Source organism: Cebus imitator, unplaced genomic scaffold (assembly GCF_001604975.1).
Source record: "Cebus imitator isolate Cc_AM_T3 unplaced genomic scaffold, Cebus_imitator-1.0 Scaffold494, whole genome shotgun sequence".
Taxonomy (NCBI): domain Eukaryota; kingdom Metazoa; phylum Chordata; class Mammalia; order Primates; family Cebidae; genus Cebus; species Cebus imitator.
The window spans coordinates 1,326,579-1,339,142 of NW_016107809.1; the positions used below are offsets into that span (position 1 = coordinate 1,326,579).

General features: G+C 38.0%; 1 protein-coding gene across 7 annotated transcripts in view; it reads left to right on the forward strand.

Moving 5' to 3' along the window:
• STXBP5L (syntaxin binding protein 5 like) overlaps positions 1-12,564 on the forward strand; it is a 419,550-nt gene that overhangs the window by 368,758 nt on the left and 38,228 nt on the right. For 5 of the 7 annotated variants that reach the window (XM_017513535.1, XM_017513534.2, XM_017513536.2 and 2 more), the window contains 2 exons: positions 1,838-2,008; positions 10,846-11,085. In XM_017513535.1, coding sequence (XP_017369024.1) covers positions 1,838-2,008; positions 10,846-11,085 — 411 coding nt within the window. The remainder of the gene's footprint in view (positions 1-1,837; positions 2,009-10,845; positions 11,086-12,564) is intronic. The other 2 variants (XM_037733129.1, XM_037733130.1) reach the window with 1 other exon arrangement.

Consider the following 12,564-nt stretch of genomic DNA (forward strand, 5'->3'; position numbering starts at 1 on the left):
TTGCGGTGAGCCAAGATTGCGCCATTGCACTCCAGCCTGGGTAACAAGAGCGAAACTCCGTCCCAAAAAAAAAAAAAAAAAAAAAAAAATACTGCATGTTCTTACTTATAAGTGGGAGCTAAATAATGTGTACACGTGGACATAGAGTGTAGAATAATACACATTATTGGTGTGTAATAATGCTTGTGATTTTTGCACACTGATTTTGTATCCTGAGACTTTGCTGAAGTTGCTTATCAGCTTAAGGAGTTTTTGGGCTGAGACAGTAGGGTTTTCTAAATGTACAATAACGGTATCTGCAAGCAGAGACAATTTGATTTCCTCTCTTCCTATTTGAATGCACTTTATTCCTTTCTCTTGCCTGATTGCCCTGGACAGAACTTCCATTTGGGATATGGGCATGGGCAAAGACTTTGTGATTTAAACACCAAAAGCAATTGCAACCAAAGCCAAAATTGACAAATGGGATCTCATTAAACTAAAGAGCTTCTGCACAGCAAAAGAAACTATCCTCAGAGTCAACAGGCAACCTACAAAATGGAAGGAAATTTTTGCAATCTATCCATCTGACAAAGGGCTAATATTCAGAATCTACCAGGAACTTAAATAAATTTACAAGAATAAAAAACCTCATCAAAAAGTGGGCAAAGGATATGAACAGACACTTCTCAAAAGAAGACATTTATGCAGCCAACAAACATAAGAAAAAAAGCTCATCATCACTGGTCATTAGAGAAATGCAAATCGAAACCACAATGAGATACCATCTCATGCCAGTTATAATGGCAATCATTAAAAAGTCAGGAAACGAGATGCTGGAGAGGATGTAGACAAATAGAAGCACTTTTACACATTTGGTGGGAGTGTACATTAGTTCAACCATTGTGAAAGACAGTGTGGCAATTCCTCAAGGATCTAAAACTAGAAACACCATTTGACCCAGCAATCCTATTACTGGGTATACACCCAAAGGATTATAAATCATTCTACTATAAATACGCATGCACACATATGTTTACTGTAGCACTATTTACAATAGCAAAGACTTGGAACTACCCCAAATGCCCATCAATGATAGGCTGGATAAAGAAAATATGGCACATATACACTATGGAATACTATGCAGTCATAAAAAAGAATGAGTTTATGTCCTTTGCAGGGACATGGATGAAGCTGGAAACCATCATTCTCAGCAAATAACACAGGAAAAGAAAACCAAACACCACATGTTCTCACTCATAAGTGGAAGCTGAACAATGAGAACACATGGACACAGGGAGGGAAACATGACATACCAGGGCCTGTCACAAGTTGGGGCGCAAGAGGAGGGATAGCATTAGGACAAATACCTAATGGATGCAGGGGTTAAAACCTAGATGACGGGTTGACAGGTGCGGCAAACCACCATGGCACAGGTATACATACGTAACAAACCTGCACATTCTACACATGTATCCCAGAACTTAAAGTAAAAATTTTTTATATTTTTTTAACTTCCAAGCAGTTAAAGTACTTTCCTTGTATATTTAAGTTATGCAATAAAAAGTTTAACACTATAATATAATGACAGAATACATGGTAGAGATTTAGAATCAGTTTTAAGCTATGTTACATAGTCAAAATATAAAAAAGGAATCTTACACTTAATAACTTTTGAAATTTTTGGCTAACTACCAAATTTGTAATTAAATCTTAAAAGAACAAGGACCTAGCCATATTCATGTGGTTTAGAAAATAAAGGAGTTCTTGCTCATCTTCATTTGTTTATCTACACACTTTGACTCCTTTATGTTGAGTTAATTATGTTATTTATGCTGACTTCCTCCTCTTGGCACAGACCATGTAAATGGACATTGCACAAGTCCAACTTCCCAGAGTTGCAGTTCTGGAAAACGTCTTTCTAGTGCCGATGTTTCGAAAGTAAATCGCTGGGGTCCTGGAAGACCACCATTTCGAAAGGCCCAGTCAGCAGCTTGCATGGAGATTTCTTTACCAGTTACAACAGAAGGTATGTTAAACATATTAATTATTTTGTTATAGTTAAAATTTGGTTTACCATGATAATGGGAACTGAGAGATATAGGATGAAGATCACATGCAAAAGATATAAAAATCTACTAGTCGGTGAATAACTGACAGCCTGATGGGGCTGTGGCCATAACTCCAACTCCATTCCTCACTCCATCTCCTTCTTCACCTCTAAAACCAGAATGGCTCTGCTTATGGGTAACTACCCCCTCCTCTGTAAAAAGGGAGACCTATGCCTTAATCTGTTCTCTACCCTTCCCATAATAATTAAGAGTTTATTTCAATCTCAATAGTAAGTTCTTTGGTATCTCTATCTATAGATATTTAATATATAGCCACCTTAATTTCCTCAGTTATCAAATGAATGTGACCAAGAACAAAGGCAAGATATTAAATTCTAAAGTTTGCAATCTTCATCTATATTTTTCAAAGGAAGGACCATCTGCTTATTTATGGAATGAGTGTGGGGGTGTCAGGGAGGAGTAAAGTACAAGAGCCAGAGGCCAAAAATTTTTACAGAGGGTAAAAAAGGGAATACTGTAACTTTGCTGCAACTGTCTTATTGATAAAGAACTTTAGAGAGAGAGATAGGAAAAAAATAATTTTAGGAAGATTTGCTATTCTATATTGTGAAGTAAGTCCCTATTTACTACTCCTGAAAACTTTTAACAGTGATCTATATTGTTGTTCAAATGTAAAAAAATTATATTTAAGTTTTTATTTTTTTAAGCATTATGCTATACTAAATCTGATCCCTTAGACATGCAGATAATGATGTTATTTCTCTAACAGGTGTCTATGAGTAGCAACTTTGTATAGTGATGAACCATGAATAGAAAAGATTTGGAGCCATATAATAGATAGTATGTTATAAAAGATGCAATATGTAAGGATTATGAAAGGAGTAGCCCATTTTTAATTTTTTTTTTAAGAGATAGGAACTCTTTCTGTTGCTGAGGTTGGATTACAGTGATACAATAATACTGCACTACAGCCTCTAACTCCTGGACTCAGGTGATGCTCCTGCCTCAGCCTCCCAAGCACCTGGAGTACAGGTTCACACCACCACATCCAGCTTATTTTTCGGTTTTTATAGAGTCAGTGTCTCACTGTGTTCCCCAGGGTGGTCTTGAACTCCTGGCCTCAAGCACTCACTATGTTCCCCAGAGTGGTCTTGGGAATTTTGAATTTTAGATACTTCTAATTTGTCTAGATTCTGAGAAAATTACTAAACTGTCTCCAAATCTGTAAAATATATAACCTCCAAGCTCCCTCTCATCTCTAAATTGTATGACAAACAATTATTTTTATAAATTTCCTGAGAGATAAAAAGGAGAAATTAGGAATACTATATTTTGTTTCCTAGAAAAAAAAATAGTCTGAGGAACCTATATTTAGCCTCTTTCTAAAACAATTATAAGTTACATGTGTACCTATCAAGAGGGAAAAGAGAGTGAAGGCTGTAGAAAGAAAAATATGAAGAACTTGTACTGTGGGGTGATTATAAGAGCAGGACAATATTGAAAACATTTCACTGAGCTGTATGAGTTTATGCTTATTGGAGTGTGCACATGTACGAGTGTTGATGAGAGGAGAGCCTGAAACAATCCTGTTTCCTTTAAGTGAGCTGAAGCACTCTCAGAAAGATTACCACTATCAACAGGATGGCATATAGTCTATACTCTTTATTTAGCCCTAGGCAAATTTAGGACTAAATTTGAATTAAAAGTAAGCAGCCTGAAACCAGTTCTGGGAGATAAAATTTGCATTTTGGCCTTGGTAGAAATGTTAATTTTTACAATTGTAATTACTCCAGCTATAGAATATGTTTGCCACAGAAGATTTGTGATCCAGATAAGCCCTTCATGCAAATAGCCACAATATTGTCAGTAAGTTGGAATTGACAAGAAAATGTTAGGGATACTTCTAACAATTTAGAGGTAGGAGGGAAGCACAATTTAAGTGATATCAGAAATTCTTGTAACTGTTACTATTTAAACTGAATATTTTTTCTAGATAAAAGAATTTCAACTAACTTGTGAGTTAACGTAGAGAAAGAAAACTGTTGAACAGGAACTCAAGAGACTCCAATTCTAGTCCTAGGTCTGCCTAAGCTTATGAATTATACTTCTAGACTTCGGTTTCTCCATCGTCAAAATAAGCTAGTAAACTGGATAAGCTGCCTTCCAGGTCAATTAACAATAAAATTTTACTTCCTCCTCATAATTTTATTTTTATATTATTATAGTTATAATACTTTAAGTGCTGGGGTACATGTGCAGAACGTGCAGGTTTGTTACACAGTTATACACATGCCATAGTGGTTTGCTGCATCCATCACCCCATTATCTACATTAGGTATTTCTCCTAATGCTATCCCTCCCCTATCCCCCCCAACCCCCTCCTATCCACCCCCTATCACCCCACCTCCTGACAGACCCCAGTGTGTGACATTCCCCTCCCTGTGTCCATGTGTTCTTATTGTTCGGCTCCCAATTATGAGTGGGAACATGCAGTGTTTAGGTTTCTGTTCTTGTATTAGTTTGTTAAGAATGATGGTTTCCAGCTTCATCCATATCCCTGCAAAGGACGTGAACTCATCCTTTTAATGGCTCTATAGTATTTTATGGTGTATATGTGCCACATTTTCTTTATCCAGTCTATCATTGATGGACATTTGGGTTGGTTCCAAGTCTTTGCTATTGTGAACAGTGTCACAATGAACATACATGTGCATGTGCCTTTATAATAAAATGATTTATAATCCTTTGGGTATATACCCAGTAATAGGATTGCAGGTCAAATGGTATTTCTAGTTCTAGATCCTTGAGGAATCACCATACTGTCTTCCACAATGGTTGAACTAATTTACATTCCCACCAACAGTGAAAAAGCATTCCTATTTCTCCACATTCTCTCCAGTATCTGTTGTCCCCTGATTTTTTAATGATTGCTGTTCTAACTGGTGTGAGATGGTATCTCATTGTGATTTTGATTTGCATTTATCCAATGATCAGTGATGATGAGCTTTTTTTCTTATGTTTGTTGGCTGCATAAATGTCTTCTTTTGAGAAGTGTCTATTCGTATCCTTTGCCCACTTTTTGATGGGGTTGCTTGTTTTTCTCTTGCAAATTTGTTAAAGTTCCTTGTAGATGCTGGATATTAGCCCTTTGTCAGATGGGTAAATTGCAAAAAATTTTTCCCATTCTGTTGGTTGCCAGTTCGCTATAATGATTGTTTCTTTCGCTGTGCAGAAGCTCTTTAGTTTAATGAGATCCCATTTGTCAATTTTGGCTTTTGTTGCCATTGCTTTTGGTGTTTTAGTCATGAAGTCCTTGCCCATGCCTATGTCCAGAATGGTATTGCCTAGGTTTTCTTCTAGAGTTTTTTATGGTTTGAGGTCTTACATTTAAATGTTTAATCCATCTTGAGTTAATTTTTGTACAAGGTGTAAGGAAGGGAACCAGTTTCAGTTTTCTGCGTATGGCTAGCCAGTTGTCGCAACACCATTTATTAAATAGGGAATCCTTTCCCCATTGCTTGTTTTTGTCAAGTTTGTCAAAGATCAGATGGTTGTAGATGTGTGGTATTCTTTCTGAGGCCTCTGTTCTGTTCCATTGGTCTATATATCTGTTTTGGTACCAGTACCATGCTGTTTTTGTTACTGTAGCTTTGTAGCATAGTGTGAAGTCAGGTAGCATGATGCCTCCAGCTTTGTTTTTTTGTTTTGTTTTGCTTAGGATTGTTCTATATGAAATTTAAGGGGTTTTTTTTCCAATTCTGTGAAGAAAGTCAATGGTAGCTTGTTGGGGATAGCATTGAATCTATAAATCACTTTGGGTAGTATGGCCATTTTCATGATATTTATTCTTCCTAACCATGAACATGGAATGTTCTTCCATCTGTTTGTGTCTTCTCTTATTTCCTCTAGCAGTGGTTTGCAGTACTACTTGAAGAAGTCCTTCACATCTCTTGTTAGTTGTATTCCTAGGTATTTTATTCTCTTTGTGGCAGTTGTGAATGGCAGTTCACTCATGATTTGGCTCTCTGTTTGTCTGTTATTGTTGCATAGGAATACTTGTGGTTTGCACATTGACTTTGTATTCGAGACTTGCCAAAGTTGCTTATTAGCTTAAGGAGATTTGGAGACAATGGGGTCTTCTAAATATACAATCAAGTCATCTGTAAATAGAGACAATTTGACTTCCTCTTTTCCTAATTGAATATGCTTTATTTCTTTTTTTGCCCGATTGCCCTGGCCAGAACTTCCAATACTATGTTGAGTAAGAGTGGTGAGAGAGGGCATCATTGTCTTGTGCTGGGAATGCTTCCAGGTTTTGCCCATTCAATATGATATTAGCTGTGGATTTGTCATAAATAGCTCTTATTATTTTGAGATACATTCCATCAATAACTAGTTTACTGAGAGTTTTTAGCATAAAGCATTGTTGAATTTTGTCAAAGGCCTTCTCTGCATCTATTGAGATAATCATGTGGTTTTTCTCATTGGTTCTGTTTATGTGTTGGATAACATTTATTGATTTGTGTATCTGGAACCAACCCTGCATCCCAGGGATGAAGCTGACCTGATCATGATGGATAAGCTTTTTGATGTGCTGCTGGATTCAGTTTGCCAGGTTTTTTTTTGAGGATTTTTGCATTGATGTTCCTCAGGAATATTGGCCTAAATTTTCTTTTTTCATTGCATCTCTGCCGGGTTTTGGAATCAGGATGATGCTGGCCTCATAAAATGAGTTAGGGAGGAGTCTGTCTTTTTGTATTGTTTGGAATCATTTCAGAAGGAATGGTACCAGCTCCTCTTTCTATCTCTGGTAGAATTTACCTGTGAACCTGTCTTGTCCTGGACTTTTTTTTGGTTGGTAGGCTATTAATTCCTGCCTCAATTTCAGAATTTGCTAATGGTCTATTCAGGGATTTGACTTTTCCTGGTTTAGTCTTGGGATGGTGTCTGTGTCCAGGAATTTATCCATTTCTTCTAGATTTTCTAGTTTATTTGCGCAGATGTATTTATAGTATTCTCTGATGGTAGTTTGTATCTCTGTGGGATTGTTAGTGATATTTCCTTTATCATTTTTTATTGTATCTATTTGATTCTTCTCTCTTTTCTTCTTTATTAATCTGGCCAGTAGTCTATCTATTTTATGATCTTTTCTAAAACCCAGCTCCTGGATTCATTGATTTCTTGAAGGGTTTTTTGTTTCCCTATCTCCTTCAGTTCTGCTCTAATCTTAGTTATTTCTTGTCTTCTGCTAGCTTTTGAATTTGTTCTTGTTCCTCTAGTTCTTTTAATTGTGACATTACAGTGTCAATTTTATGTCTTTCTTTCTTCCTTTTTAGTACTATAAATTTTTCTTTTTAGTGCTATAAATTTCCCTCTACACGCTATTTTAAATGTGTCCCAGAGATTCTGGTACATTGTGTCTTCGTTCTCAGTGGTTTCAAAGAACTTATTTATTTCCACCTTCATTTCATTATTTATCCAATAGTCATTCAGAAGCAGGTTGTTCAGTTTCCATGTAGCTGTGTGGTTTTGAGCGAGTTTCTTAATTCTGAGTTCTAATTTGATTGCACTGTGGTCTGAGAGACTGTTTCTTGTGATTTCCATTCTTTTGCATTTGCTGAGGAGTGTTTTACTTCCAATTATGTGGTCAGTTTTAGAGTAAATGTGATGAATGTGGTGCTGAGAAGAATGTATATTCTGTTGATTTGGGGTGGAGAGTTCTGTAGATGTCTATTAGGTCCGCTTGGTCCACAGCTGAGTTCAAGTCCTGGATATCCTTGTTAATTTTCTGTCTCATTGATCTGTCTAATATTGACAATGGGGTGTTAAAGTCTCCTGCTATTATTGTGTGGGAGTCTAAGTGTCTTTGTAGGTCTCTAAGAACTTGCTTTATGAATCTAGGTGCTCCTGTATTGGGTGCATATGTAATTAGGATAGTTAGTGCTTCTTGCATTGATCTCTTTACCATTATGTAATACCCTTCTTTGTCTCTTGATCTTTGTTGGTTTAAAGTCTCTTTTATCAGAGACCAGGATTGCAATCTCAGCTTTTTTTTTTTTCTCTCCATTTGCTTGGTAAATATTCCTTCTTCCCTTTATTTTGAGCCTATGAGTATCTTTGCACTTGAGATGCATCTCCTGAATACAGCACACCGATGGGTCTTGACTCTTTAACCAATTTGCCAGTCTGTGTCTTTTAATTGGGACATTTATCTCATTTACATTTAAGATTAATATAGTTATGTATGAATTTTATCCTGCCATTATGATGTTAGCTCGTTATTTTGCCTGTTAGTTGATGCAGTTTCTTCATAGTGTCGATGGACTTTACAATTTAATATGTTTTTGCAGTTGCTGGTAACAGTTGTCCCTTTCCATGTTTAGTGCTTCCTTCAGGAACTCCTGTAAAGCAGGCCTGATGGTGACAAAATCTCTCAGCAGTTGCTTGTCCATAAAGGATTTTATTTCTCCTTTCCTTATGAAGCTTCTTTGGCTGGATATGAAACTCCAGGTTGAAAATTTTTTTCTTTAAGGATGTCAGCTATTGGCCCCCACTCTCTTCTGGCTTGTAGGGTTTCTGCCAAGAGATCCCCTGTAAATCTGGTGGGTTTCCCTTTGTGGGTAACCCGACCTTTCTCTCTGGCTGCCCTTAGCATTTTTTCCTTCATTTCAACCCTGGTGAATTTGACAATTATGTGTCTTGGGGTTGCTCTTCTTGAAGAGTATCTTTGTGGTGTTCTGTATTTCCTGAATTTGAATGTTGGCCTGCCTTGCTAGGCTGGGGAAGTTCTCCTGGATAACGTCCTGAAGAGTGTTTTCCAACTTAGTTTCATTCTCCCCATCACTTTCAGGTACACTGATCAAACATAGATTTGGTTTTTTCACGTAATCCTGTATTTCATCAAGGCTTTGTTCATTTATTTTCACTCTCTTTTCTCTAATTGTTTTTTCACTTTAATTCATTGAGTCAATCTTCAATCTCTGATATTTTTTCTTCTGCTTGATCAATTCAGCTATTGATACTTGTGTGTGCTTCATGAAGTTCTCTTGCTGTATTTTTCAGCTACTCAGGTTATTTATGTTCTTCTCTAAACTGGTTATTCTTGTTGGCATTTTGTCTAACCTTTTTTCAAGGTTCTTAGCTTCCTAGGATTGGGTTAGCACATGTTCCTTTAGCTTGGAGAAGTTTGTTATTACCCACCTTCTGAAGCCTGCTTCTGTCAATTCGTCAAACTCATTCTCTGTCCAGTTTTGTTTCTTTGCTGGTGAGGAGTTGTGATCCCTTGGAGGAGAAGAGGTGATCTGGTTTTTGGAATTTTTAGCCTTTTTGTACTGGTTCCTTCCCATATTCGTGGATTTTATTTACCTTTGGTTTTTGAAGTTAGTGGCCATTGGATGGGGTCTCTGAATGGACATCCTTTCTGTCGATGTTGAAACTATTTCTTTCTGTTTGTTTGTTTTTCTTCTAACAGTCAGACCCTTCTGCTCTTATCATATAGGTGCAAGCCACTGCACCCAGCAATTTAAAAATGTAAAAAAAGTCTGCTTTAGTTGCTGGAGGTTCACTCCAGACCCTGCTTGCCTGGGAATCACCAGTGGGGGCTGCAGAACAGCAAAGATTTCTGCCTGTTCCCTCCTCTGGTAGCTTCCTCCCAGAAAGGTACCCACCAGATGCTAGCCAGAGCTCTCCTGTATGAGGTGTCTGTCGGCCCCTAGTGGGATTTGTCTCCCACTCAGGATACCTGGGGTCAGGGAGCCACTTGAGGAGGCAGTCTTTCCTTTTTCAGAACTTGAATGCTGTGCTGGAAGATCCACTGCTCTCTTCAGAGCTGCCAGGCAGGGACATTTAAGTCTGCTGAAGCTGTACCCACAACCGCCCCTTTTACCAGGTGCTCTGTCCCAGAAAGGTGGGGACTTTATTTATAAGTACCTGATGGACTGCTGCCTTTTTTCAGAGATGCCCTGCCCAGTAAGAGGGGAGTCTAGTGACATAGTCTGCCTGCAGAGGCCTTGCTGAGCTGCATGAACTCCACCCAGTTCAAACTTCCCAGCTGTGATATTAAAATCGCCTACTGGAGCCTCAGCAATGGTTAATGCCCCTCCCTTCACTGAACTCAAAGGTCACAAGTCAAGCTCAGACTGTGCTGGCTGTGAGAATTTCAACCCAGTGGATCTTAGCTTGCTGGTCTTCATGGTGGGGGAAACCACCAAGCCAGATCACTTGGCTCCCTGGCTTCAGCTCCCTTTCCAGGGAAGTGAATGGTTCTGTCATGCTGGTGTTCCAGGCACCACTGGGGTATGAAAAAAAAAACTGCTTTGGCTAGCTGGGTGTCTTCCCAAACAGCCGCCCAGTTTTGTGCTGGAAACCCAGGGCCCTGGTGTTGTAGGCATCAGAGGTAATCTCCTGGTCTGTGGGTTGTGAAGGCCATGGGAAAAGCACAGTATCTGGGCTGGAGTGCAGGGGGCAGTCCCTAATGGTTTCCCTTGGCCAGGAGAGGGATTTCCCTGGCCCCTTGTGCTTCCCAGGTGAAACAATGGCCTACCCTGCCTTGGCTTGCCCTTCTTGGGCTGCACCCACTGACCAACCAGTCCCAATGAGATTAACCAGGTACCTCAATTGGAAATGCAGAGATCACCTGTTTTCTGCGTCGATCTTGCTGGCAGCTGCACACTAGAGCTGTTCCTATTTGGCCATCTTGCCAGCCTCTAATTTTGATTTTTATAAATTAAATCTGACCTTACTTGTTGTGGACATACACTAACAATTTTGTGGGGTTTTTTATTTATTTCCATAGAAAACCGAGAAAATTCCTATAATCGTTCTAGAAGCTCTAGCATCTCCAGTATTGACAAAGATTCTAAAGAAGCAATTACAGCACTATACTTCATGGAATCATTTGCACGGAAAAATGACTCTACCATCTCTCCTTGTCTGTTTGTTGGAACCAGTTTGGGAATGGTGTTAATAATCTCCCTCAACCTACCATTAGCAGATGAACAAAGGTTTACAGAGCCGGTTGTTGTATTGCCAAGTGGTAAGAGTTTGTATTTATTCATTCATTCACTGTTACTTTTTCAAATTTAGATATAAGGTATTATAAAACATAAATTTGTATTGATTTAGAGCAAAGGTTATAAGTATTCTGCACATGGGAACTATTAAGAATTTTATACATCATATACCATCCCAACATTTGTCATATTGTAACATACCTTTCATTTGGGGTAAAAGAGTACAAGCATTTCTTTGGCAGTAAACTGTGAAAGTGCCAACTTAAACAATGATTTGAGAAATAAGTTCCTGAAAAGCACTGAAGAAAACCTTAATGCAAAACGTAAATTTATTTTTAAGAAATTGAAGCATTTATCCAAAGTTCCATGCCAGATCAGAGCATGTGAATATTTTTACATTATCCTTGAAGACCTCAGAATAATTAAGCTAGAAGCTGTCTGACCTAAGGTGGATTTCTAAAGTCTTTTATAATCTTCTCATCTTGTTTCAAAGGTGTGCCACACAATTTCTTTCCTTTTTATACTAGTGCCTAGAGAATTTGACCAATGTTATAAGTATTGTTGCCAAGCATATGTTGTATTCTCTTCCTCCTTGAATTATATTTTTTCTTTTTGAAGAAGAGATGAGTATGATTCCTCCTGTTATTCCTAATTTGTTCTTATCACTAATTTTATTATCTCCATTTCCTATATAAGAAATTTTCAGATAGTTTTTAAGTTAAAAAAAATTTCATTAATCCATATGATAGGGGCTTTATTTTAAAAGCATATATTTTATGTAGAAGGTTACAGTTGTGTTTTCTTTAACTGATGTGCTAAGTTCATATGACAAAATTGTAGATAGAATAGTCAGTTCCCTACTAAAGTGGCAAATTCAGATTTGTGTTTTAAAAGTTAATCATGATGATCATTTTAATATATAGTTCACAATAAGATACCTTTTACTGTATTCCTAATTATAAGGAAATACACAAAATTCTTTTGACTTGTGAGTTAGTTGGAGTCAAATCAGTGAGATCATAATGAATCATTAATTATTAATTCAGTTTATTCTTTTTTTCCATTTATTTGTTTTATTGCATTTTAGGTTTTGGGGTACATGTGAAGAACATGCAAGATTGTTGCATAGGTACACACGTGGCAGTGTGATTTGCTGCCTTCCTCCCCGTCACCTACATCTGGCATCTCTCCCCTTGCTATCTCTCCCCAGGTCCCCACCCCCTCCGTCCCTCCCCTATTTCCCCCCAACTGACCCCAGTGTGTAGTGCTCCCCTCCCTGTGTCCATGTGTTCTCATCGTTCAACACCGCCTATGAGTGAGAACATGTGGTGTTTGATCTTCTGCTCTTCTGTCAGATTGCTGAGAATGATGGTTTCCAGGTTCATCCATGTCCGTACAAAGGACACAAACTCATCATTTTTGATGGCTGCGTAATATTCCATGGTATATATGTGCCACATTTTCCCTGTCCAGTCTATCATCGATGGGCATTTGGGTTGGTT